Raw genomic sequence first — 27231 nt, forward strand, 5'->3', positions numbered from 1 at the left:
CCTGGTTTTGGAACTACTTCCTAAGAAATTAAGGCATGAGATATGTGTTTTGAGGTCCCAGTGTGGAAGACAGGAAAGTCCCAGATGATGTGTCGTGATCTGCAGTCACTAAGATGATCTACGTGATTCGTAGCTAGTCTTCAGAGCCTTACAAAATAGTGGGTTTTCAATTTGACATAGAGTTATTATATCCTTATGTCTCAGGAATATTTCCATACTGTCTTTGATTACTTGCAGCTGCATCTGACAGACATATCAAAACTTATAAAAAAATCACATACTCTGTTTGAAATCACTATAACCAGTGGTCTTAAAATGCTTCACGAAATATAAGGCAAAGCTGATATTTAGGAGTTTTCCACTCAAATAATTGTAGAAGCCTAAAAGTCCTGTTACTAAGGTATATATTGTCAGCCACCCACCTGCAAATATGTTGTGCTTTAATTTGAAGTTTTGCAACTGTATGGTAATTGTTATTTAGGCACAAACAACCTTAAGCATTAATTTAAGTAGGATAATGATTTTCAGTTATTCATACGAGCTTCAAGAAGGATGTTAATTGGAAAGAAAATTTCATTTAGAGACTATATTTTATATCTTGGTCATAAAAATTGAACTCTATTGTGGCAAAGCTGTGAAACACATGTTAAAAGTTAAATCTATTTAACCATGATTCAGCTGTTTATACTTCATTTTCTTACAAAGATCTGCTCTACACTATGAATTTTAGGGATATTCTGCTTTTTTATGAATGGCAGTGCTCAAGTTTTCTTGCAATACACGTGAATAGACATATATAGGCACAGGTCTAGCACTTCATTTTTCTTTGTTAATATTTTGGCATTTGTATGCAATATTTCATTTAAGATAGACATTATTAAGGTGGTGAATAGTGCTGTGCAGTGATATGCTTAGCAGTAACCTTTACTCATAATGTGATATTGTCTGTATGTCTTATTTTGTTCAGCTTTCTCTGGCACTGATGAAGCCTAAGGCTGCTGTTTCTTTGAGTTGCTGATAATTTTTTATCTGATTAACTGACACATTTAGTTGAAATCAGACGCAGCCCTTAGGGTGGGCATGGATTTAATTTAAAAAGTATCAAAGGTTTGCACTGTGTGCTGTTTAATCATCATGTTTATCAGGCAAAGAAAAATTACCGGAAGGACCATAGGGAGAGGGTTATCTTAAGGAGCAGTAACTTGGGAAATTGATAATAACTCTGAGGTAATTTACAGCTAACTTTTACATTCATTAATATAACATTTCCCGCTAATAGTTACAGTGCATGTAATATACTAATTAAATTGAAAACATTAGCACTAATTTTCTTTTTGCTGAACTCTGAAAGGGTCAGGTGAAGGCATTAAAATATGAAATTATAGAAAACCTCCATTCTGATACTACTGCAATAATTTTTTTACTTACTGGTAGAAGTATTATATGCTACAATGCATATGTAGTAATTTCCTCATATTACTGTTACTACCATTAATTGAAAAAGAAAAAGCAAAATTAAATTAACTGTGTGCTAGTGTAAATTAATCTTACCACTCTGTTGATCTTTTACTTTAGCTGTGAAGCTGTATGTTAGAATTGTACATAGATAGAACAGAGGCACCTTAAAAACAGCAGTGATATTTTGGAGCTTTCACAAAACTGTTAAATTTTTTATACTATTTCCTGATAGGAAATGCATCCAACAGTAATTTATGATACACAAAGAATAGCAGTTTTGAATTTTGTTGTTCATTAAACTGTTTAAAATAACAAATACCTTTAAAACTAGGATGCCTTAAATATAAATTGTGTGGTTTAGTACAGTTACAGTTGCAAAGAGCAATTAGCTGTTCTAACACAATTGTTTATGAAGATTATTGTCTTGTCTTCTGAACAGGAATAAATTAACTGTTATAACAAGTTATAGAATAATGTTGTAATTTCACTTACTGTTAAAACATAGCTAATAATTATCATAGGTAAATAAGAAAAAGCTACTAAAAAAGTCTTATTTAATCACTTTTTAATCTTATTTTTCTACCTGCCTTTTGAAATTAGTACTTTTTGTTGCTCTAAAGGAAAAAAAAAAGTTTTAAAATGTCATATGGAAAATAAAACTTGGTTAGCATCTGGATACATTTGTGTTTAGCATCTGGATTTGTGTGCACATTGCATATTTTGTGTTGTAATACTTTGTGACAGAGTATATTGTACTGAGTATAAGTGCTTTCTGAATTATCCAAATATTCCAGAGAAGCAGTTTATTTTTATTTTAGAGCAGCCTATTGCACTAGAACCATATTAGTGAAGTTTAACGTAGCTGATTCATCTCTTAAATTAACAGTATATGATGCTTTTAAAAATGATAATTAAAAATCCACTCAATCCAAAGAAAAAGAAACATTTCATATTGACGTTCCTCAGATGTTTTTCTGTTATCTGTTACTTTTCACATGATACAGCATGTAATATCTTTCCTTCTGAATTTTCCCAAATTCACTTCTTCAGCTTTTAAGTTCAGTGCAGATCCTTGATAGTTACCTGCAGATGTCAGCTTGGTTTACCCTTGCTGAGTGCAGTTTTGTGATCATGCTTTTAATGGTACCAAACCTGATCAGATTCACAGTAAAAGTGAAGGCACTATTGATTCTGGGATGGATTCTCTACTAAACATGATCAACTCTTAGTCAAACAAAATGCTGTCTGTTTGAAAGGTGTCCACTAACTCTTTCAATACCAAAGAATGAGTCCAGGGAAGAATTAGCTTTCGGTTAGTACTCTTTGCATGCTTCAACTGCTGAGCTGAATTTACTGTGGGACAAGGGTTTATGTAAACTTTGTGCAGTTGAGGAGATTATGAAGGTTATTAGACCATAGTTTTTTTCTGTTCTACCTCATACTTCATCCTTCTTCCTTTCAAATCTTCTTATTTCTTGAATTTGTGCCACCCCAGGCTTAATTTGTTGAACTGGACAAAATAGGGGCATTGAATTTATTCCCTTTCACAGAATGTAAGTATATTGACTAGTTCTCCCATTTCAAAGCATATATTAAGTGTATTGATGTTTTTCCTCGTGGAAGATACTGTCTGGGCAGTGATGAAAGTTCATATTTACTCTTTACCATGAGAAGAATTGAATGAAAAGAGATGGTGATAAATAATTACCTGTGAGAATCTTTTAAACATGAATGCTAACCACAACTACAAAATGACATGATGTGCTGCCATTTCAGAAGACAATAAAAACTTACGTATTATCAAAGAAAATAAGAATAAGATTGCAGACAATATTCCATGTTATTATTTGTCAGATTTAATGTAAGTTGGAAGCAAGCAGCCAATAATAGCCTTGTTTTTGCATTACTAACATCAAAATATATTGCATACGTGTTCATATTTGTGTTTGCATCTTTATCTATATATATGCATTCGTAATCACGTGCATCCAATATGTTACATATTTGTGCAGTAAAAAACACCCAAACAACCTCAAAACAAAACCTATGAGTAATCTTCTTGATGCATAAGTTTCAAGTTTGGGCCATTGTTTAAATGGTCATTTAGTATACGATCTGTGTCCTTCTGTGGCTCCTAAAATTCCATTATGATAGAATGTTTATGACATTTTTTGGGACTCATGGCTACAATTTTTTAAATCCCAAACAAGTAGATTTCTGCAATAGATCATTTTAGTATAGAAGTATTGTGTTTGTACAAAACAGAACATTTAAGTCTCTACCTCCATTTGCTTTTATTTTTAATTTGAGGGAATTTTCTTAGCAAGTATCTTTGCTGATGCATATATTTTTTTATCAGAACTTGAAAAACAATGACTAAAAAATATGTTTATGGCTCTGTATGCTTGTTAAAAGTCTACTGGGAAAGTCAGTTGCCATCTTCATGGATGAACAGGAGATTATGTAAATCTGTCTATTTGGGAAATCAGATTTCACTCCATATTTGTTTATTATGAGGATACCACTATTTTTTTTTTAAAGTTTGTGGTATAATTACACTCCAATATCTTTCATCTTCCATTGTTAGAGAAAGAAGAGTATACATAGTAAAATTACATATAATGAAGTATAATGAAAATATTGTGGTTACTACAGAACTGCAGTGCATTATAATAAATATTATGATGATAATGAACATGTTATTTTTTTATGAGGTAAGAGAAATGTATGTGTTATTAAACAGATTGCTCAGAAAAGCTGTGGATGCCCTATCACTGGAAATGTTCAAGGCTAGGTTGTATGGTCCTTTGACTCAAGCATTCAATGATTCTGTGATAAAGAAACTGCATATGATCTGTGCATTTATGTGGCTATCGAGATTAATCTACTTGTGAAACAGTAGTTGTATACCCTTCTGTTTGTTTATATCAGATACTTTGAAAACATTATTTACTGAACTTAGCTGATGGCATTGTTTGCCTCTGGTAGCAGAACTGTGATGAATTAATAACATAAAAATACAGGTAATATTTTTGGACATGTTAGTTGATGTCTGCACATTGTGATAGAGGACATTTTGAAGGAATTGCTAGGGTTATTATTCTTACATTAAAATAAAAACAAACAGTATTTATCTTTGTTATGTTTTCCAAAACACTTAGACAACTTTCTAACCTTTTTAAAAAGAATGTTGAAGAATGAAACTTAAATGCAGTTTTAGCAGTACAGGTATACTGCATATCAAAATAGCATGAAATAAAGGAGTACAGGGAATATATTTTTGATATATTTGAAGATTTGAGAAGGCTTCATGAATCAGTTGATGAAATTTATTTAAAGAAAACTCTGCTTGTACAACTGTGTTAACATTTTAAGAAATGTTATCGTAGATGGGTCATAGTTGAGTAAATTGAAATATCTGTGATTCACCTTTATTTTAAAAAGAGCTTTGAAATATTGCAGAGAAAGCTCAAAGGGAAGCAGGAAAAGTATTGCATGGAAAATAGTAATAATACTGATAATAATTATTGGATAGTGAGCAAGTGACAGAGAAAACAATTTTTTTTCACTCCTGCTACTTCTGGATATGTGAGAAGCACCAACCTGAACACTGTGTGATTTGCCATAAAGCTCCATATTAATGGATCTATCCATTAATGACATGGGGAAGTACATAATTTAAGTAGCAATGCATTTTTTTAGATTACTATATGTAGGAATTTTGATAAATACAGTTTCTTACATCTGAAATGTATATTGGGTGTGAATAACTTAGGAATTTTGTTGGGCAAACATGAGGTGAGAATTAATGTAAAGAATAAGGTAATAGATTGAGAGAGAAATATCCCAGACAGGCATAAATCAGAATATTTTTCACTATATTATAATTTTGAATAAAGCACCTTCTGCATAATTTTATCAATAAGAAACAGGGACTGAATTTTAAATTCAGCAGCACATCAGGCAAAGACTGATTTGATTTTGAAATTCAAAATAGTGCTGCCATTTCACTTGGGCTATGGTTCAGGAAAATGATTTACCTAGATTGCCAAGGATAGCTTCTTATCCTTTGTTCCCCACCTTGGTTGGGCAGCTGATGCGCATGTTGCAGTCAGAATTGTTCCAGCTTTACCAGGCAAAAACTCCTGGTATAGTCAGCAGTGTTTCACTATCCAGCTGATACAGTCAAGGGGCACTTCACTGCTCAGCTTGCTTGGTCAAGGCTTAGCAGGAGTTCTCAGATCATAGAGTAGGCCAAAGGAGAAAGGTGAGGGCAGGATGTATCAACACAGGTAGATAATTGAATTTTTTTTTGTAAAATCTTCCTGCAAACTTCACAGGATTGGGAACAGGTCCAGAAAGTAAATCATGCTGTGTAGTTATGATCAACCTTGATTAAAGGAGGAAAACAACTTTTACTGAAGTCTAGATGCAACAAGATTTAGAGAAAGAAAGTTCAGCCTGTTGATTGGGACTCAAGCAATTTTAAAAATGAAGGATCTCATGAAATAGTGGAACTATGTGCATTTCAAAATGTTACATTCTCAGTGGGTTTACAAGAAAAAATAAAGGGCTGTTTGTTGGCATAGGTAATTTAAATGAAACAGAGAAAATGCACCTTGGAAAACCTTTTTTAATGGCAGATTTTTTAGAAGATGGTGTTGAGTAAATTTCCTGTTCTGGTGTTAAGACAGAAAGAGTAATCTCACACTCTCTTGTGCGTACCGTGGAAAATACTAACAATTCAGTCAATTGTATGATGTATGCTGCTGATAATTATTTGTAAGTGGGATAGCTAACACCTCACTTTTAGGGAAAAGCTGGAAGGAATTTTCAAGATGTCTTGAAAACTTTAGGATAATCTGTTACGTCTGATACTTTTCAGTTACCTTGGTTATTTCTTCTCTAGAATGGTACTTGAGTCAAGTAGAGCGCATTAGAGTGTTAACCATGTAGCAGGTCAGCTGAGCCGCTCTCTTCTGTGGAAGAACTGCATTCCAGCCTATTCTGTTCTGTGTACTGGACACACAAAAAAAATTATTCTTGGTTGATTCTGCAAGGAGAGATACTGAATCTCTATAGCTTAAACTATTATATACCGCTGTTGTTGATATTCCATTTCTTTTTTCAGGACAAAGAAGGAGTAGAGGGTGTATCTGTGGGAGCCATTCTTTCTGACTACCAGAGAGTTCGAGTGGAAGATGTGTAAGAAAATATTAATCTTTCTCAGTATAGACATACCGGAGAGTACTCATCTTGTTTTCTAAATCAAGTTTAAAGCAGAGACAGTTGCCTAATTTCTCATGGTCTGTGATACGAAAGGCATTCTAACCATTAATATAAGGGGGGCATTTATTATTATTATTATTATTATTTTTCTTCCTTTTTCCCCCCTGAAACCATGTGTTCCTTAGTAAAAGTCTAGAAGAGACTATACCAGAGTTTTGATTGCTCTTCATCTGTTGAAAATACTCAGAGTTTTGGTATGAAAATAGTTGAGTAGGCTCAGTTCTTTGATTTCAATAGGAAGGTCACTCAGTTCCAGTGACTACAGTGCTGTGGTCAAGTCCCCCTATTTTTCACCAGTGTTTGTGAAATATAGAGTATATATTTCACAATATATAGAGGAACATCCTGTGACTTTCTGTCAGGAATTAGATACAAGATAATCTTTCTGTGCGAATCTTCCCTCAATTCCTTAAAATCTAAAATTTGTTATTATTAATCAGGAGCTTCCATTTGTCATCCCTGTTGTGCACAAAAGTCTATATAGATTGATTCTTTTAAGAGTCTTAATTTTAAAAGAGCATTATATAATGGTAGTTGTGTCTGTTATGTAGGCCAATATTAGATCTGAAAAAGATTTTCAGTGTACACATCTGATGAAATGCAAAACCACCTCGTGTTAAAAATTAATTATAGTTTCATGAGTTCATTAATTATTTGTTGATGATGAAAGCAAGTATCTGGAATCGTTTATGAACTGTAAGAACAGTGAAATTAATGCTATGCCAACTCAGCTCACGTCAGTAAGTTACAGAGCACATTTGTTTTCTTTACAGTTTATATAGATAAATTGCAGTCAGAAGTAACTTCTTTTTCTTTTCCTTTATACTTAAATACTTTAATAATTGCCTCACATGTTAGTAGGATAAAAAAAGATCTCTTTTGTTGATTGTGAGTTTTACGCCTTTACCACAGCTAAAAGATTGACAGGAAATCACAGTATTTCAAACAGGCATGATTATTTCCACGATTGCTCTGTAGTAAAATACTTTACATTGATCTGTAGATTTAGCCTTTGCAGTAAGGTTGTTTCATACCAACCACACCAGTTTAGTTCAGCTAATTTTTTAGCTGAAGTTAGGCACCTATGTAACTACTTTACATTCAGAGCTGCTAAGTAGTTCTGTTGCAAAACCTAGTGCTCCGTTAAAACATATCAAACTAATAAGAAAACCAGTCAGATTATATGGGTGCTAACTATACATTTACATGTCATCATTAAATATACATTTAACTATATAGTCTTGACAATCATACTAGTGGGTCTGTCTAACATATGGAGGAATGCCCATATATGCGAGAAAGACCATGTATTAGAAAAAACATAATTGACAAATGAAGGTAATTCTTAAGTGCTCTGAACTAGTCCCGTAGTTAAATGTTTTTCAGAGCTAGACTGTACATATTTAATCACCAACTGATGGTTCTTGACAATTTACAGAAACATTACCTACCAATAATGCAAATTAGTGATTCTCTAATGTGATAAACAATCAAAGGCTGTGTATTAAATGCTGTTGATATATGATATGTATCAAAACAAATTATTAACTTTAAAGTAACAAGTTGTTAATTTGTATCACAAGCTGAATATATTTTCCTGAATTATTCTTTTCCTTGGGTGTTCATCCAAATCACAGTAACAAATTCAGCATATTGTACTAGTGACGTGTGCCACATTTATCACAGAGCAGTAACTTTGGCCTTATCTGTGTTCACAAAAGTGATGTTTTCCTAAAGTTCTAATTGCTTTGTGTCCCAAAAGGTTTAGGAACACATTTTGTTATGGCTCTTCTTGCATTCCCATGCAAATCTGTACCTCAGTGAGTTGCACCTTATGTAGATGAATTATGGTCAGAACAAGTTAATTTCTTTTTTTAAAAATATATATTAGACTTAATGTTTATAATGAAATATATGAACAGTAAAGTGTTGTAATTGAAATTATAGAAGAAAAATTATTACAGGATATGAAAAGAAAATTCATGAATTTTACATTAATAATACTGTGTAAAAGCATAATACTTTGCTTTCTCCAGTATTTTTGTTTGTTTTTAAGGTGCAGAAGGCTTAATCTTCAGCCGTTAGCTTACCTTTGGCATTGGAACCAGGAAATATTGCTTAAAGAAATGATATCATCTAATGTTCAAGCCATAATCATAAAAGTGGCAGCTTTTGGTATGTATTCAGATTCTGAGCAATATTGTCTACTGAAATTTCCCATGGACAAATCCACAACATAACAGAGGAAAACAAAAGTTTTCTTGCGTGGTTTAGGATATGAAATGTTAAGATCAAGAAAATTATAAAAAATAGCTCAGTATGAGTCGTGATGTCTGAATAATTAATTTAACAGGATACAATTCGTTCTTAAAGGAGATGTGGAAAAGCTGGAAAGTAGTTCTTCCTAACATAGTCATGAAATTCCTCGTGTATTTTCTTGTTCTGGTTTCGTTTTGGTTTGCAGTAAAGATGCATGTATAATTCAGTAGTTCGCAGTATTGTCATTTATAGATGATACAGGCTGGTGACTAGACAATATTATAAAGCAACTGTGAAAGTTTTAATAGAAATACAGCAGGTTAATATCAAACAAGATATAATTGTGAGGCCAAAATATTTTGTGTAACAGCAGACTTGGAGTTGGTAAATCATAAGAGCAAACAGAAATAATTCATCGTTGCTTCTAAAATTTTTTTTATATTTAAAATGTAGTTGCTTAGCCTACCAGAAAATCAACGCCTTTTCATTTCAGCTATATAAAATGAAGTTATGAAACTTGAAGTAAATCAACATGAAAGTTAACCTATCTGTTTATTGCTTCAATGTCAAAAAGGTACAGTCAAGTGAAGTTTTATAAGAAGGCTTATGGAATGATGTGCTCTAAAAGCCTAAGGAACACATGAGAAACATGATGAAAATACAATACATTAATTTCAGGCCTCTATGCAGTTTTCTATTTCAGAGTAGCAAATGAATTTCTAAATATAAAATGTGACCGAAAGACCTTTTCTTTTGGGGTTGACTATAAATTTGTGGTCCACTGTAGCAAACAGTGGTTTGTATCGTACAAGTGGTGTCAATGGTTAAAGATCTATATATGGAAAATAGTGTTGCATAGTCTTTCATTAGAGGTCCAATGGCTGGGTTACCTGAGCAACTTTCCCATGAAATAGCGAATCTCTCTTTCTCTCAAGGAATGCTTTATGATAAATTAATTTCTCCTTAATTGTTAACCAAGATTTGAATTATAATCCCTATAGACTGGATGGAATAAATTAATTTTTTAAATTAATTTTTAAAAATATTTATTTATTTTTCTTTATCTGGTATAGTTTCTAACTAGTTTTTACAGTGTCATTATGATGGCCTTGCTTTATTGTTATGTAGGATCTGCTAGGGTTGAGAGAAGGATTAGAATGATTAGAAATACCACATGCCCTCATTCATTTACAGGTAAAAAGCAATGTGGTTTATTAGTGTTTTCCTGAATTTTGGGAGGTCAGTTACAAATATAAAGGAATTGAATGCCATGTTTTCTACTATAAAACACTTAGTTTTATATTGGAAGAAAAAGGCAAAGTTTCTAAAATAATTGTTTTCAGGCCATGTAAAGTATATTTATATTCCCATAAAATAGAAAGCATTAGTTGCTTATACTAGCATGAAGAAAAATATAAAGTCCACAAAGCATATGTAAAATGTTTTTTTCACATCAGAATTATTTTTTAAAAGAAAATATATGATTTAAGTAACAGATAAAACTGTCTCCCAAACAGACATCATTGATGACCTGTCATGCCTGAAGCAAGATAAGCTTGTCTTTTGTATTCTACAATCTGAAAAAAGCTTAAAATGCACTGGTTAGTGCACAAAGAGTGCTTTGTGGGGTATTCATTGGAAGAGCGAATACCATAAATACTTGTAGATAGCAATTAGCTAGAAAATCACTCCAAGTTATTTTTCCTTTTTATTTTTTTGGCTACAGGTAAAAGAAAGATCTTATCAGAGTCAATTTCTCACCTGCCTCAGGCAGACGTAATTAGATGTAAGCAAATTTAATGGAGCTTTTGTGCTCTGGGGCCATTCTGTAATGCTTTAATAATTGCATGCCTTATTAAAGTGGATTTAAGGTATGAAGGCTGTTTAACATATCAAGTGGCAAAGAAGATAAGATACAGTTTAACTTTTTCCCTTTTAGATTAATAATCAAAGCTAAACTGCAATGAAAATATTTAAAATAAGAGATTTAGGAGTCTGAAGGGTAATGCATTAGGTGATACATTGTACAGTTGTTAGTGCAAGAAGCAAATCTGTAACCTGAGCTTGACATTCATCAGTGCTGGCATACTTGTACACCCACCTTGTCCTGTTTTCCATTAACTCAGTGCCAGCACTGACAACGTAAAAGCCTGTCGTTTTATGTAGAAAACACATAATTATGCAAGTAAATGAACATTAGTTTAGTACATTTCCCTAAATCTACCATTACAAATTAATACCATAAACTTTGCCAGTGGCAAGAGTTTTCTATCTCAGAGTAGTGTAGTTTTCCAGATGGGATGCCAATTGCTCTCACTTATATGCAAAAGAAGTATTGTTAGCAACCTTTTTCACATGCCTTCTGTTGATCTATAAGTAGATCAGCTTTCTTTCCTTTAGAGTGTATTTCAGAAGCTTTAGTGATGAGAGAAAAACATTCCATGATCTAGTGGCAAACCTGAGCACTATATATATGTATAAAAGCTACTTTTGAGGATTTATCTTCAGTGTCATTTTCTTGCTGCTAAAGATGCCTGTCTGATACGTCATACTTTTATCTTTGAAATATACCCCTCTTCAGTGGAAATCCAGAAATTCAGAATGAGGTTACTCAGTAACAGCTAAAATTGATGCTATTACTGATTGTTTTTAACAACTCTGTGCCTGAAATTCCAGTAATAGCCATTGCTCATGTGACACACACTTTTATAGCACTTTGTAATAGAACAATTGTGTAATATAACACCATAAGAAGATGCATTTTTGATCTCCTTCATTTTTGGTTGTGTTTTACAGATTAACTAATACTAGTTAACTTGCAGAATAGTATACAGCAGATTCAGCTTTAAATGTTGGTAACTTTATCTATTGGTCTTAACTGTTCCTCATTCTAAAGTAAACTGTTTCCATTGCAATACATATGTGGAAGTGAGGGAAGGAGGAAGGTTACATTAGGAAGAAATCTTTGAGTTCCTTACAGTGTGATCCTTAGTAAAACTTGATGTTCAAGTTTATTTACTTTCTGTTTACTTAGTTAACTATACCTAAATCTCATTAAGTATTAACACTAAAACTTAAGCACCTTAAGCAACTTAAGATATGACAAACTTAATTTCTCATATATATGAGAATATACTTGAAGTTAATTTTATGTCATGCAGTTAAAGTGGTTTTTCCACTATGTTTCTAGATTTTCGTGAAGTTTCAGAAGTAGCATTTATACTGAGTAAGTTTTCTAAGTGCACGTTGTTGCCTTGAGAATGGGAGGTTGTGTGGGATTAATTCTTCAATATTTCAGTCAAAATCAGAATAAATCAGTATAAAATTCAAATTCCTATCTTTTAGGGGATTAATAAGCATTTATTTGCTTTATACATTGCAGCGTCTTCCCAGTTTGGTTATAGTAAACTAATCCTTGATTACTTAATTAAATTCCTGAAAAAAGCCACATTGTTATTACAAGATCAGATAATTGAAACATTAATTTGAAAATGAAAAACTGATTAAATGATTAAATTATGTTTCTAACTTCTGGATGCTCTTTGGACCACAGGAAAGAAATTATACCATAGCGCTGTTCAACTGTTGAACAATAATAAAAGCTGAAACTTTGAATCAGGGCTGATCAGCCTATATATGAAGTGGAGCTCTTTTATTTCATGACTACATTCTTTATCTTGAAGGTCCAGCTGCTGTGACTGCTTATAGACATTCTACGTTCCCAGCCATGGGTAGAGTTGAAATCACAGGGTCTCTGGAAACGTAAATTTTGAAGTGGTATGGACCTTCGTTACTTACCCAGGCTATTTCCCAATGGAGTAATGAGTCCTTAGGGAGCCATTGTGCTCTCCTTCTGTCAGGAAATCATACATTTTCAAACAAATTTTCCAAAACTTAGTTGGCCCTTTAGAATTTAAGTGCATTTGACACTTTTGCTCTAGGCTTGTTCCCTAATATATTTGTCTACCATCCCATTTATCACCATAATTCATGTTATTTATGATTATATATATATTTATATATATATATATATATATACATACACACACACACACACATATATATATATACACACCACACCTGTTTGTTCACCAAACATTGCATGAAAGGACTTGGGAACACTTATAAAAACAGAGGAGCCATTTTATCTCAGGCCATTTTTTTCCTGATGGAAAAGTTTCACATGGGAAAAGATCAACACCAATAAATGGAAATTGCATGCAACACTGGAAGTCAAATAGAATTAGCTTGGGATTTAAGATGTGATACAAAAGAGATGAGTAAGCAAAAAGAGAACTAGGAATGGACTTAAAGAAAAACTTTGACTCATAGTTGAAAGTTTAGGAGAATAAGATGAGAAAATAATCTTTGCATTTAGAATGGTACTTGCTTGATGCTTGCATATGAATGACAAATACTTTGTTACCAGTGTAAGTTGAGGTTTCAGAAAGAGATTTTAGTGCATATGTATATATATATATATATATATATAATGTATAAAGAAATGTTTGAAAATAAAGTGTGTTACAGAAAAAGAAGAAATGAGATTTTGCATAAGTCAGTTTAGAAATAAATTAAAGAGAAATATGATTCCCTTTTGGCTAACTCTGAGCCTATACATTGGAAAATGGGAAGGATGTTGTCATAACAGATAACAAGAGTTAGAAGGAAGAGTAAGGGAATGTGCCTGAAAACAGAAAAGTAATTGAAAGCTAACATTATGGAGTGCTTGTTAAGGAGATGGCACAGACAGACAAAGTAGGAGAGAGATGGCTTAAGAATGGAAAGATCACATCATCTAAAGGAGCGTTTAAATGGAAGCAGCAGGCTAAGAGCGCCCTACTAGGCATTTAAAGTGAAACAGAAAAGGAAATATGGGCTATAGTGAAAAAGAATAATAGTCAGAACTTGGAGCTGAAAAATAGTGGAAGAAAAAGAGCTTAGTAAAAGATGTCAAAAGCAGTAATAATCTTAACCATATGAAAATCAAGATATACAAGTGGTGTATTTTTAATACTAGAATACTACTTGCTGCTTTTTAATATTTGATACAATTTAAGTTCTGATGCCCATTTACTTTACAGTCTTACATGCTGAAACAGGACATAAACTCAGACCTTTTAAGGCATATCTGTGTAGTTGGATCCATAGATGTTTGCTTTTCACTCTGAGTCACTCTGAGTTGAAGTTTTGCAGGACTTCTTACCTGGGTCCAATCCTTTATTTCTGCTCTGGCCTTTTACCCTTTTGTAGCTGATCTGTTGATCTTTGCAGTCAGAAGATTCTGTTTATCCATTTGGAGATGATCAACAATTTTACCACTTGAACCGCACCTCTTACTCTTCCACTGAATGAAATTTCAATTGTTTTTTACAAAGCTTTCTAGAATTAGAACTGTTCAAAGCATGGAGTACCAGAATTCTATAACCGAGACAAAATAGCACATAATTTATCACCACATCATGTGATGCTAGGTTGGTTGAAAGCAAAAAATGCTCTTAAGATATTCTATTCAAAAAAATTATATCAGGAAAGTCATATGAACTGAAACTTTAATAACTTTTGATTTTAGTTTTTTTAGGTCCATTAAAAGTCTTCAGAAGAAGTTGACTTGGTCACTACTTTAAATGAGATGAAGCATTTGCTTCATTTGATTAAAAATAGTTTAATGCTGTTATTCAGCAATTATACAATTCTTCCACAATCCTTTTCAAACTGCCAACATTTTAGAGAAGAATCTTCTGAAATTCTACAAGGGCAAATGCTGAGTCCTGTTCCTGGGGAGGAATAACCCCATAGACCAGCACAAACTGAAGGCTGACCTGATGGGAAGCAGCTCTATGGAGAAGGACCTGGGGGTGCTGGTGGACAACAAACTGTCCTGAGCCAGCAGTGTGTGCTTGTGGCCAAGAAGGTCAGTGGGATCCTGAGCTGCACTAGGAGGAGCATTGGCAGCATTGGTCGAGGGAGGGGATCCTGCCCCTCTACTCAGCCCTGGTGAGGCCTGATTTGAAGTGTCCTGTCCAGTTCTGTGCTCCTCAGGACAAGAGAGACAGGGAGCTCCTGGAGCAGGTCCAGTGGAGGGTGACAAAGATGATTAAGGGTGTGGAGCACCTCTTTTACAAGGAAAGGCTGAAGGAGCTGGGCCTGTTCAGCCTCAAGAAGAGATGACAGATGACTAACTCATCTCAGTATATGTGTCTGAAGTGGAGAGAGAAAGAGCATGGATCCAGATTCTTCTCAGTGCTATCAAGCAGTAGGAGAGGAGACAAACGGCAGAAATTGAGTCACAGAAAGTTCCACCTAAACATGAGGAAGAACTTCTTTACTGTGAATGACTGAGCAGTGGAACAGATTATCGAAGGAGGTTGTGGAGTCTCTCTCACTGGAGATATTCAGGAGGTGTCTGGACACAAACCCTGTGCCATGTGCTATAGGGTGACCCTGCTTGAGCAGGGAGGTTGGAGCAGATAACCCACTGCAGTCCCTTCCAACCTGACCAATTCTGCAATTCTGTGTAAAAGAATCTGGTTGGAAATATTGCCTTGTTATCTGATAAAATGGTACAAAATTCCTTCAAAGATTTATTGAGGATTCTGTTCTTGAATGACAGAACTAAATTGCTTTAAATCCTAGATTTAACTAGAACACAAACATCATTACTTGGATAAAAAGTTTTAGATCCTTTTACCTCTCAGAATTCTAAAGTTTTACGACATCAGACCAATCTAGTTTAGAAAATACTTGAAGAGTGTTCAAGAAAGAAGATGAACTGACATCCCAATTAAACTGCACTGGAAACATATGCTCGAACCACTTTAAGATTAGTATCACTTAGCTTGAAAAGAGTTACTGTATCTACAGTATATCTATAGGTTCCATCCCTCCACAATTCCCACACTGGATAAACTATCAAATACCAGAAAAAAGGAGGAAAAAGAAAATAAAAGAGAGATAAGTAGATGCATAATCAATTCATATGACTTCTTCTCTTTTATACAATAAATCAGAAGTATATTTATCTCTCATATTTTAGAGGTGCAGTAATACCCAGTATTAATTGCACTTTTCATTACTTTTTGTATAAAAGTTAAGCAGTTTTCACTTTTTTTTTTAATTTTTTCGGAAAAGGAAATCCAAGGAACCCATCCGGTTCACCATTTTTAACACAGCCTTTTATCTGTGAAAGCTTTACCAAAGTTAAGAGTGAACCTGTCAAGTTACGCTGCTCGACAAAAAGTTCACTTCCCAGCTCTTCATAGAAATGAAAGCTAAATATGACAACAGGAATAATTTACCTCAAGGCAACTTAAGGTATAGATTTGCAGTTCAATATCTGTATGACATGTGCACTGCTAGTTGGTGAAGGTTATAACACATTCCTGCACTCCTACATAGTAAGCCTATGTTACCAGCTAGCTGTTGTGTAGGGACTTTTCCTGTCTTATTAGAAACATTCTCCTGCATTCTGTGCTATGTAAAGTATAGTGCCTGATCCTCCTTCTGAAACTGTTGATTTTGTATTATTTACTTAGGAAAAAATCCCCAAAAAACAAAAAGCACCACCAACCAAAAAAATCCCCAAACAAAAAACCACAAAAACACCGCCCCCCCCATGTTTAAAACAGAAGAGTTTACCTTCAAAAACAGTCCTATTTTCTCAGTTCCAGTTCTAAGATGGGCAGTTGCTTTATCCTTTATACTCTTTTGCTTTCTGTATGTATTTCTTTCCCTTACAGGTCCTATAATCTTACTGTTAACCCTGTTTTCTTTATGATAAAGAGATTAAAAAGAAAGAAACTGGTTTTGGTTCCAGAAAACCAGAGACTTCCATTGCCTCTATTCTTATTCAAAATTCAAAAGAATTCTACTCTTGCTGAGCAGCTGATTAGGACCTTTCCAGAAACATTTTTGCACATTATACAGCCCTACATCATGAGAAGTGAAGTCTTAGTCCCTTAAATTCATAGTGATGGCAGCTACTACTCTTAGTATTACTTCACAAGAAGTTAGGGAAAAGAGGGAACTTCATGTTCCTGTGACTTTAAAATAGTTTCTTTTATTTTCTCCAAAATCCTATCCTAATTTTATGAATATGATATTTCAAGAAGAATATGATAATGTCAATTTTGGAGATTTGTTTTTAACCTTATTTTATGGAAGAAGTTGCTGAGTAACAAGATTAAGTTTTTGAATTGCAGGGTTGATATTAGCCAGGAAAGGCTTGAGTTTTTTTCCACCTATATTATCAACAGATAATGGTTAACTTATATTTTATTGATGAGTGTGTGGTAGTGATCCTTTTACAATGTGTTAATATATTGCGGGTCAGAGTTTGGTTCAAGGTATCTTTCTGAGGGCCTTTATATACCACCATTTCTTAAAACCTATAATTTTGATTTATTTTTATTTATTTTAAATATTACTAAGAAGTGAAAATAGAATTTTTGTGTTTTAAAAGGCTTTCTTAAGAATCCAGATAATTTTAGAATCCTGAACTTGTATAAAAAAATGTTCTTGTTAGTCAGATAAGGCTTTAGAATGTGTGCACTTTTTCAGATGAGTGTAATGCCATGAAAATGTAACTTGGATTTCTAATAGTCTTGATAAATGCAAGTAATATCAAGTAGTTGCCCCTCAAGTGAGGGTTTTATGCTACACTAATACATATGTACAAAGTGAAACATTTAAAATATGGTTCCTTTGCTTAACTCAGCAGTAGTGAAATGCCTCTTAGTAGTGCTCTTTTTTTACCACAGAACTAAGCCATGAATTTCTGCCTCAATCTCTTGATGTTACTGCAATTCTCTACACTTGTGGCTGTGCATAAGAACATTCTGCAACCATTGCTGATATCTGCAGGAAGGAGTTCTGCTCCTGTCAGTGGATTTATCAGGAATTACAGAGTAGAAATTACTGGAGTAGAAATTACTTTGAAGTGATTATCCTGTTTGTCCTATCTCTTACTGATTTTACAGTCAAGCTAGACTACAAAACTGGAGGTGAAGCACAATTATTTTTACTGAGTACTGTTAAAAACAGCATTATCAAAATTTTTGAGATGTTTCCATCATCATGTACTAGTCTATCTCAAAGAAATAATGCCCCACTTGCTCTCTTGGCAGTGCATAATAAATTGATGGATGTAGTTCAGTTGGGGAGTTAAAAATGCATTGAAAATAATGGGCCATAACATTCTAGGGTTAACATTTATTCATAGATGATGCAATTAAATAAAACAGGCATTAACTTCAAGGTCAGTCAGGGAAGTAATAAAAGTGAATATTTTAATTGAATTCTAATTGCCTCCCATTGATACATGTAAGTTAAATAAAATAGATGTCAGTCCTGCAAATTATAGTTCCTTTCCTAATTAATTTTTTAATTCTGCATAGAGTCATCCAGGCCCTGGACCTTGTTGTTGGTTTATCCATCCATTCAGCTTCTTCGCATCTAGTTCCATTGAGGAAAAATGGGGAGGATGCTGTACTAAGAATTTACAATACGTTGTTCTCATTAGTCTAAGCCATTTTTAGAATCTGAATCAACAAAGAAAAGTATACCAAATAGAAGTATAGATTTTAAAAAACTTTTGTAAGTATGGTTCCAAAATACTTTATTGTACTAGTTGAAGACATACAGCTTCATCTATGCATGTATAGCAGTAGAGATTTGAGATGCGGATTACTGGTTCTGCAAATTGAAAGTTACGTTGGCTCCTGATGCTTTTACCAGACAGTCTCTATTCACTCACAACATAAACCGATTGGAAACGAAAAGAAATAAAAAGTTTCAAAAGAAATGCAAGCTGTCCAAAAATAGAATTCTGCTGAGAAACAGGAAGGGTACAGTTCATGTAAGTGTGGGATATTGCTGAAGAGTTTACCCATAGTGTATACACAGGCAATTTATTTGTATTTCATAAACTATTGTATCATAGTTTCTTTTAAATTACCGGTTTGCATTTATTACTGGACAGAACAGAAGACACGTCCACATTATCAAAGAGAACCCTGTGAAAGAAATATGTTAGTGTGTCTAGTTCTGATAATTTTTTCCCTTCTCATATGTTTGTAATGTATCCCTTGGTTTAAATTTAGAGGAAATCAATCTGATTTTATCAAGGAGAGAGAGGTTGCTTTTCTTAGAAAAGTAATTATATTAAAGAGAGAATGTTAATATAAATGTGTGAAATGGTACTGTAATACAGTACTCATTCATTTACATCAAGAGAAATTGCTTGTTTGGCCTAATACCTATCCCATTATAATCAAGGACAGAATGCTAACCTCATTTAAGTTGAAAGAGATCACCAGAACCATTTGAACTTGAATGAATATTCAATAATTAATATTGAAATTGAATTAGTATATTTCAAAACTATTTCCATAAGAATAAATTATCATCATGTTCTAGCACATACATTTTTAGTCTGTTAAAAAAAGCAATAAACCAATACAAAAAAGAATAGAGGCAGGAAAAAAACTCAGTCTTTTAAAATTTTAATTATTAAACAGTTTTAAAAGCATTCCCCTAGATGGTAATGTGCTTTAATGAAATATTTTAAAACTTTCTTAGTGTTTTGAAATTTCATTCATTATAATTTGTTTTAGTTTCACAGGAATTTAAATATACCAAGATCATGATTGTAAAAAATTAAGAGACATATTAGCTATTTTAACTTAGCAATGACTTTATATAATAGTGTACTCTACACTTATATAACAGCTTTCATCATCAACAATCTAAAGTGCTTTGCAAGGTATGTATTTTAGAAATTGCTTCTGAATGGAGTAATTTTGGTGGCAGCTCCTAAAGATACCTATTACTGTATGAAGCAGTAGAGTAGGAAAAAATAGACAAGTATTGTATCAGTACAAAAAGAAGCCCAAACCACAATAATTGAAGTAGTAAAAAATGGGATAACTGAAAATTTCTCAGTGTTTCTTCAGTTTCAGGAGGTATCATTTTGTTTTTTTCTCATTTGTTTCATATGGGAAGACCTTTTGACTGCTTTGTATCAAATCTAATTTATGTGCTTGAAGATGTCAGCTTTTGAAACAGTTGTTCCTGGATTATTTTATCCCGCTACTCATTTTTTCCAATTACTTGATTTATCCTGAAGAGTGACCATTAACTGCCATGAGCTGCCCAAAATCAAAAAGTCAAGAAGTTGAAACAGAAATACAGAGGAGTATATTAGGGCAGCTATCGAGTGTTAATACTGCTTACTTTTTTACAAAGAAAAATAAATCAAAATGTTAACATCATACAGAGTATTGTGTGATGAATCAAAAGGTACAACATTCAATACATTCTGCAAGTCTGAGATTTCTTTGTATCTCCATCCTTTTTGATCTTACATTTTATATGTGCATAAAACACATAAATAATGGGATGTGGCAAAATAACTTTTCAATATGGAAAACAGTTTGTGTCCCTTCCAGTTGCAGGGAGTATAAAAAAAATTAAATCGTATTTTAATTTCATAGGTATCTGCAAAGGTAACTTCTGACTTAGAGGCAGTATCCTTGTAGTATTTTTATTACCATGACCTGTGTGTTTACTTCACTGGTTAGTGAAATTTCTAAGAAATGGAAACAATTGCTTCTCTACTTGACATGTAGTGAAATGGTAACTAGCTTTGTTTTTCCATAAACCTGGAAAATATTCGCCCAAAGATTAGAGAAAATTCTGACTCAATGTGTTTTCTTTAGGATAGTAATAATTTTAGATAATGTGAAGTTTCTAAAGGAGGCATAATATATTTTAAAAAGGGGGGAAAAAAAAAAAAGATTTCTTGATGTCATCACAGTACTTCATAAGAAATATTTTTACATTTTTTGGGTTTTTTGCAGGTTTAGATCCAGATAAGCATCTAGGAAAAACTCTAGGTGAAATGGAGCCTATTCTTTTGGAGGTGAGTATAACTTAAAGGATATTCATATAGCTAAACTTGCAGTTAAAAAGAAACACAGGCGAAATTCAGCAAAATTAACTTAATAAAAATGACTTACTTTCATAAATTAGGTGTCAACCTGAAGTTTAACTTTGTACACAGAATATAAGCCTTTGGTAAGCACTTTTCACATGAAAAACATTATTTCTTGACATAGTTCACATATGGTGTCACCATCTTTAAAACAAGCTAAAGGCATGAAATCTCAATATTGCACAAACACTAAGTGGTCTATCAATATAATAAAACTAAATAATTGCAAATTAGAGACTTTCACAGCAAGAATTGGTAGTGGCAAAATCATAGGTAATACAAAACTTCCCCAAGGATTCCTATTTGCAGGTTTTCTACCATTTACACAATCAGACTGCATACAGTAAGGCCATTAAAAAATGGAATGAGATGCAGATGTATTTAATTCTGTGCAAAAGATTGTGTGTCCTCAAACCAGGATAATGCTTGTTGGCAGAGCTACTAGATTTATTTAAAGAAAAATCCCTCGACTAGGGAAAGGGAAAAAATGTACTTGAGGCTTCTTTGAGTTTGATGTAGAAGCATCAAACATCAAACAAAGTAAATTTTAAGAATTTGAGTTCTGAAATTATGTTTTCATGTATTGTCTGTGACAATGCTAGTTTACCACAATTCCTTGTCCTTGAGCCTGTTAGATACCCACAATGATTGTATGTCTGTTAACAGGGTCTTGATGTAACTTTCAGCGTAGGCTGTTTAAATGTCCACAAAGTGATGTCCTAAAAATATTTTTCATTGTTAATCTGGGTAGTTACTGGTCAGCCTGGCATCATAAGTAGTTTGTTTTGTAACAGTTAAGGTTATGGCTAACTTGCAGAAGAGAAAGGAAAAGTAACCAGAACTTTAAAAATCTCTTTTGCTACTGAAAGATAGAGGAGTTACATAGCAATTATGTCTTGAGTTTAATTCAAATTTTTTAGTTATTTACATGGAGAGGAGAAGATAGGTAATTGGCAAAGCTAGAAATGAAAAATTAAGGTCCATAACATTCAAATAACCTTATGTGAAGAGATGGTGTTGGTCTGTTCTTAAACTGAGATTTGTTGCTTCAGACCTGAGGAATCTGCCCAGAAATCTTCCCCTCCTCCTCCCTGGCCCTCTGCTATGTGAACTAGTTGGTCTGCAATCCTATTCTTTATCTTTTTTAAAAGTCTTGTTTCACTTATTTCTTTAAATCATCTCAACATTCTGCATTCACAGAAAGCTTCTGTAATCAAAATTTAGCCCCTCAGTGGGATTGCAGCTGGGTAATTACCTCAGTTGAATCAGCAGTCTTGATATTTCTTTAAAACTGTAGCCTCAAGTATTCAAATTTTTAATTGTGCTAATAAGAAGTATTCTTCTGCATTTGATTTCACCATCATTCATTTTTAAAAGAAAATAATAAATTATGAAATCCAATTTTTGTGAATTACATATATTCGTGATTGTGTTTGATGTAATTAAAGTGATTCTTACCTTCTTGGTTTCACTGAAATTATTAGTCACAGTTTAACACTTCTCAAAACCCACATTTGAAGGTTTTATCTTTCATTGATACAACAATAAACAGAGCAATGAGTACCTAGCCTAAAATGTACAACAAATAGGGCATTCTGGCACTGCTTGCAATGCTTGTCAGGCCATTGCAGGGAAGACTGCACAACTGATTATTTGTTCATTTGGCTATTGCTTGTGCATATGCATGCTATGAAAGTCAAAGCCAGTGCAAATACATTTTTTACTTGATACTTAGTTGGCTTTAAGGCCTAATAAAACCAGGTCATTAACTATAAACCGAAGAAAAAGACTTAAGATGTAAAGAATACTCTTTTGCAAACCAGTGAAGTTTCCGATGTTCTCACAGACAGAATGTGAAAACAAGGAGTTCACAGTCTCCAGTAAGGAGGAGAGAGAAGATTTCATATTCTGACCATTCCATATAAAATACCATAATGATTTAATGTTTAACACCGCACATCTCCAAAACTACCGTGGGTTTATATACCCATAATCTTTGATTTGTACTCTATTATCTAACCATTAATTTCAATTTTTACAGTGAATTTCTTCTTGTTGGTTTTTTTTACTAATATAGTTTTTTCCTGTTCTTTTGGATTGTTTTTTGAGTTTCATGTTGACATCTGATGTTAGTTTACCATAGTTGTTTATTCAGCTAGATCCAGGGTATTTCATTACAGCATTTTTCCTAGAGTGATATGCAAGTTTGTGAGAATTTTTTCAGTTCTGTTTGGAATTAATTAAGTAATGTTCTCTATGTTCTTCAGTTTTGTTGAAAATCACTTTATATCTGAATAATTTCAGCACCCAGAAAAATGCCAATGTTTTTGATAAAGAACCAAAAAATGTTGTATTTGTTGAGTCATTTGGGATTTGTAGGGAGTAGCTTTTACTTTTAGCATGTGCTTACAAAGTTCAACATCTCTGGTACTACAGATCTGGAAAGAGAACTCACTTCTTGCTTCTTTTTTCTTTTTTTACTAAACATTTACCTTAATGAGCAGTCAACGAGGCCAAAATCTTCTTGTATTACTATAATGCACCTGTTAGAATTTGGATTTTGGATACAGAAGAAATGAACGTGAACTAGTCATTCTCTTTTTAAAAAAAAAAAATCTCAGGTTGAGGCATTTTAAGAGTGTTGATTAGAAAAAATCCCCAACAAACTAACCCACAACCCAGCCCTGATTTCCTCTGCTCAATTATCTGACTTTGAAAATATATTATCACCTAAATTTTCAGTCTTCTGATTTACTTTATTTTATGTGTACGGCAGAAATTTTTATAATTACTGACATAAAGGTGAGGTGGTTTTTCTGCAGTAGCAGCAGAAGAATGGAGGACTAGTGAATGGGAAAAACTTCTTGCAATTTTTTTCACATTACATACAGAATGTTGAACTTAGGAGTGCAATGATGATCTGCCACCCATACTTTTAGCAGGGGTGGATATCACTGGCTCAGGACATGGCCATTGCAGAAAGAAAAGTTTTTGAATTATTGCTTTTTTCTTTGATAGGTCTTTGATTAATTTTTGTGGAGTGGTTGCCAGGTAATTGCTAAATTATTAAATTGCTTTCATGTCCCAATGCTTCCTTTGTATCAGGAATCTCAGCTTTTTACACTAAAGTGTTTTCTGTCAACCTATGTCTCAGTTTGTGATCCCACTCTCCTTTGAATTTGTTCATAGAATGGCCAATGGACGTTATAGTTATATTGTCTGTAATTCTGGCTCTGCCAATAAGTCATAGGAAAATGTTGATTTGTATGCTTGCCTTAAAAGTTGATGAAAACATCTTGATGTAAAGAGCATTTCTGTAAATATGAGAGTTTATTAGGTCTTACAATTTCTGTCTGGGAACAAAGTCTTCACTCGTAAAAGAAAGCACTTGAATTCACATATTTATCTTTGATTATGAAAGTTAAAAAAGGAAACTTTAATCCTTGTGTTTCGTTCCCAAGGTAGGAAGAGACTATTCTTCAGCTTGGACTGGTCATTTATATTTATCTCATTTATATGTATAGCCTGTATTTCATTGTGTGCTTAAGATAAACTATTTGTAGTCTAGAGGATGGTTTCATCATCTATTTCTTTTGGAATTTGAAGTGGATTTGCATTACTTTCAATTAGTTATCTTTGATTTGTAAATATGCAGTTTTCTGGCTCATCTGAACTAGAACGAAGATTTAGGAATCATAAAATTTAGAGTCCATGCTGTTGTATTATTATTATTAATGTAGCATCCCATTTGCAAGCCCAAATAATCAGTCTTTAAGTAATATTAATATTCTAAATTATTAAAGGCAAAATTTTCATCCCGCTGATGACATTTAAAAAATATTGCTGACTTTGTTAAATGAACATTAAGGATCTCTTCTATGAGCTGCTAAATATCTTTTGGTCCCATTGACATTTGTGAGAACTGAAAACCCTTTAGCACCTTGTATAATTGGTGTCAAGAATGATGTTGAAGCCAGTGACATTGAAACAAGAATTTCTCACAACAAAGATAGGAATAATCTTACATCTTCAGGGTATTCAATGTTAATTGCCAATAATTATTCTAGACACTGTTTACAAGCAGAGCTATCAATTTTGAAAGTGATTTGTAAACAGTCACTCCATGTATTCACTGCAGAAAGGTTACAGTTAGAAAGATCTTTCCTGGTTTCCCCTCTTTCAATTTTTAAATAGTTTTCTTTAGGGTTGTTTGTTTGTTTGTTTGTTTGTTTGTTTGTTTTTGGGGGTTTTTTGTTTGTTTGTTTTTGTTTGGTTTTGGTTTTGGTTTGTTTTTGGGTTTTTTTTAAGAGAGTAAGAATAAAAGGTTTTGACTGACTGTTTTGTAGGTTGTCCATTCTTGTTGTATCAACATTAATTGTTCCTGATGTATTTGTCCTATAGAAACCTTGTTGCCATTGTTGACAGATGGAGCTCTCTTTTATGTCAGGAGTGTAATTTTTTAATGAGCACTTGATTAAAGGTTCTCTTTTGCTCCTTTTCTTTGAAAGAAAATGTGAAAGGAAAAATTAAAAATAACTCTCATGACAAGATACTGAAAGAATGTTTCATATATGTTCCAAAAGAGATTTAGGTTTTACAGCACCAGACAACTAAATATTCACATAGAGCATTACCGAGCATTGTTTTCTCAGAGCATTTTCCTTTTCTGCAAAACAATCGCTGAAGACAATTCAGGCCTTTGGTTTAAGCAACTGAGTTTATCAACACGCTGAAGTTTTTAAGTAAAAGGCTTTGAAAGAGAGCTGTAAAGTAACATAAACTACATGCAGCTTCAACAATAAAAATACAGTATCATTTGAATATATGTAATAGACTTGCTATACAAATATTCTGGTAACCATATAAAAAATGTAATCTACAATGTATAAATATTCTAGTCTTGTTTGCCTTAAAAGAAACAGCAGCCTCCAGCCTCCAGCTACACTTTCTAGCCCTCTGATGTTCAGAACTGTCTTTCTACTTCAACTGCAGAAGCATCATGGCCACCCGCTTCTGTTCCTCTAAGGAAAGGCATAAAGGGGTTAAATAAATATTCCCAAAAGTAATGTTGGTGTTTGCAACGGAGTTGAGGACTGCAGTTCAAGATCTTATGAGTCACTTAAAGTGGAAATGTTGGTGCTTGTTTAATGTTAAAAATCCTGGACAGGGCTTGGGTTGAATCACTGCAGTGACACTTTAGAAGGTGATATAATCTGCTGCTGAGGACATGAATTTCTTCTGCAGACAAAGAGAGGGTGTCCCCATTCTCAAATCTGGTGCTTGATTACTCTCTATCAATACAGGACATTGCAATGGTAGTACAGTGAGCTACTGAGCAGTCATGCACTCCTTACTCCAGCTAAAGAACTTTGGTTCTTGCTCCACAGTTGCTCATTTGTAAAGCAAGAATTGATTAAGATAGTCATGTCTCATATTTTGAATGTTTCCGTTTATCTACTTATGTGTTTAAGTGAGATATCCAGAACTTCAGGAATATTCATAAATATAAGGTGATTTAGAAAGTATATTAATTGCAATTTATAAAAGAAACAACATGTTTCTCTTTAGATCTTGCTTTTGCTTTTTAGATTTGACTTAAAAAATTCTCATTTGTTTTGTTAGATTTTTTTGAAAGAATATTTACCAAAACATAGAATACAGTGCCACTTATTGTGTTGACTCACAGTAAAAGTTTCTCCTACAGGTGAAATAGATATGCTAAAGACAAGTATGGGAGTCTGAACCACATTTCATGGCCACTGAGAAAGAAGAATTAGGAATCAATTTGTTCATCTAAATATTACAATGTCAGTTCTACTTAAAATATAACACAACGGTAATTTTTAATCACTGTAGGCATACAAAGAAATCAAGACCTGATCGTATGATGTTTGCATTGTTTCAGCCTTGTTTGTGTAGTCTTTTAGAAAGTACATGTCATGGTTAAACCGCAGCCAGCAACCAGTATGTACTGGTTTTGAAATTTTCAGCAAAATATGTTTAATAAACTTCTTTATTGTAATACTTACATATTTCAATTTCTCTTTTGTGATAGCTCTCTGAGAAATACGGAGTCCATGTTTGCGGAGAAGGAGGAGAATATGAAACATTCACTCTGGACTGCCCTCTGTTTAAGAAGAAAATAGTTGTGTAAGGAACAGTTTCTTCTATTTCCTTATTACACTATTTCTATTTCCTTATATTAAAGCAATGGGAGCATCTTAAAATTTAGT

General features: G+C 33.3%; 1 protein-coding gene across 1 annotated transcript in view; it reads left to right on the top strand.

Annotated features, from left to right (window-relative positions):
* The window catches only part of DPH6 (diphthamine biosynthesis 6), a 196975-nt gene that overhangs the window by 36811 nt on the left and 132933 nt on the right, over positions 1–27231 (top strand). Inside the window, exons 4-7 of the mRNA XM_058421188.1 lie at positions 6590–6663; positions 8804–8922; positions 20865–20926; positions 27054–27148. Of these exons, the coding sequence (XP_058277171.1) occupies positions 6590–6663; positions 8804–8922; positions 20865–20926; positions 27054–27148 (350 nt within the window). The remainder of the gene's footprint in view (positions 1–6589; positions 6664–8803; positions 8923–20864; positions 20927–27053; positions 27149–27231) is intronic.

The sequence above is a fragment of the Hirundo rustica genome, chromosome 6 (assembly GCF_015227805.2).
Source record: "Hirundo rustica isolate bHirRus1 chromosome 6, bHirRus1.pri.v3, whole genome shotgun sequence".
Lineage (NCBI taxonomy): Eukaryota > Metazoa > Chordata > Aves > Passeriformes > Hirundinidae > Hirundo > Hirundo rustica.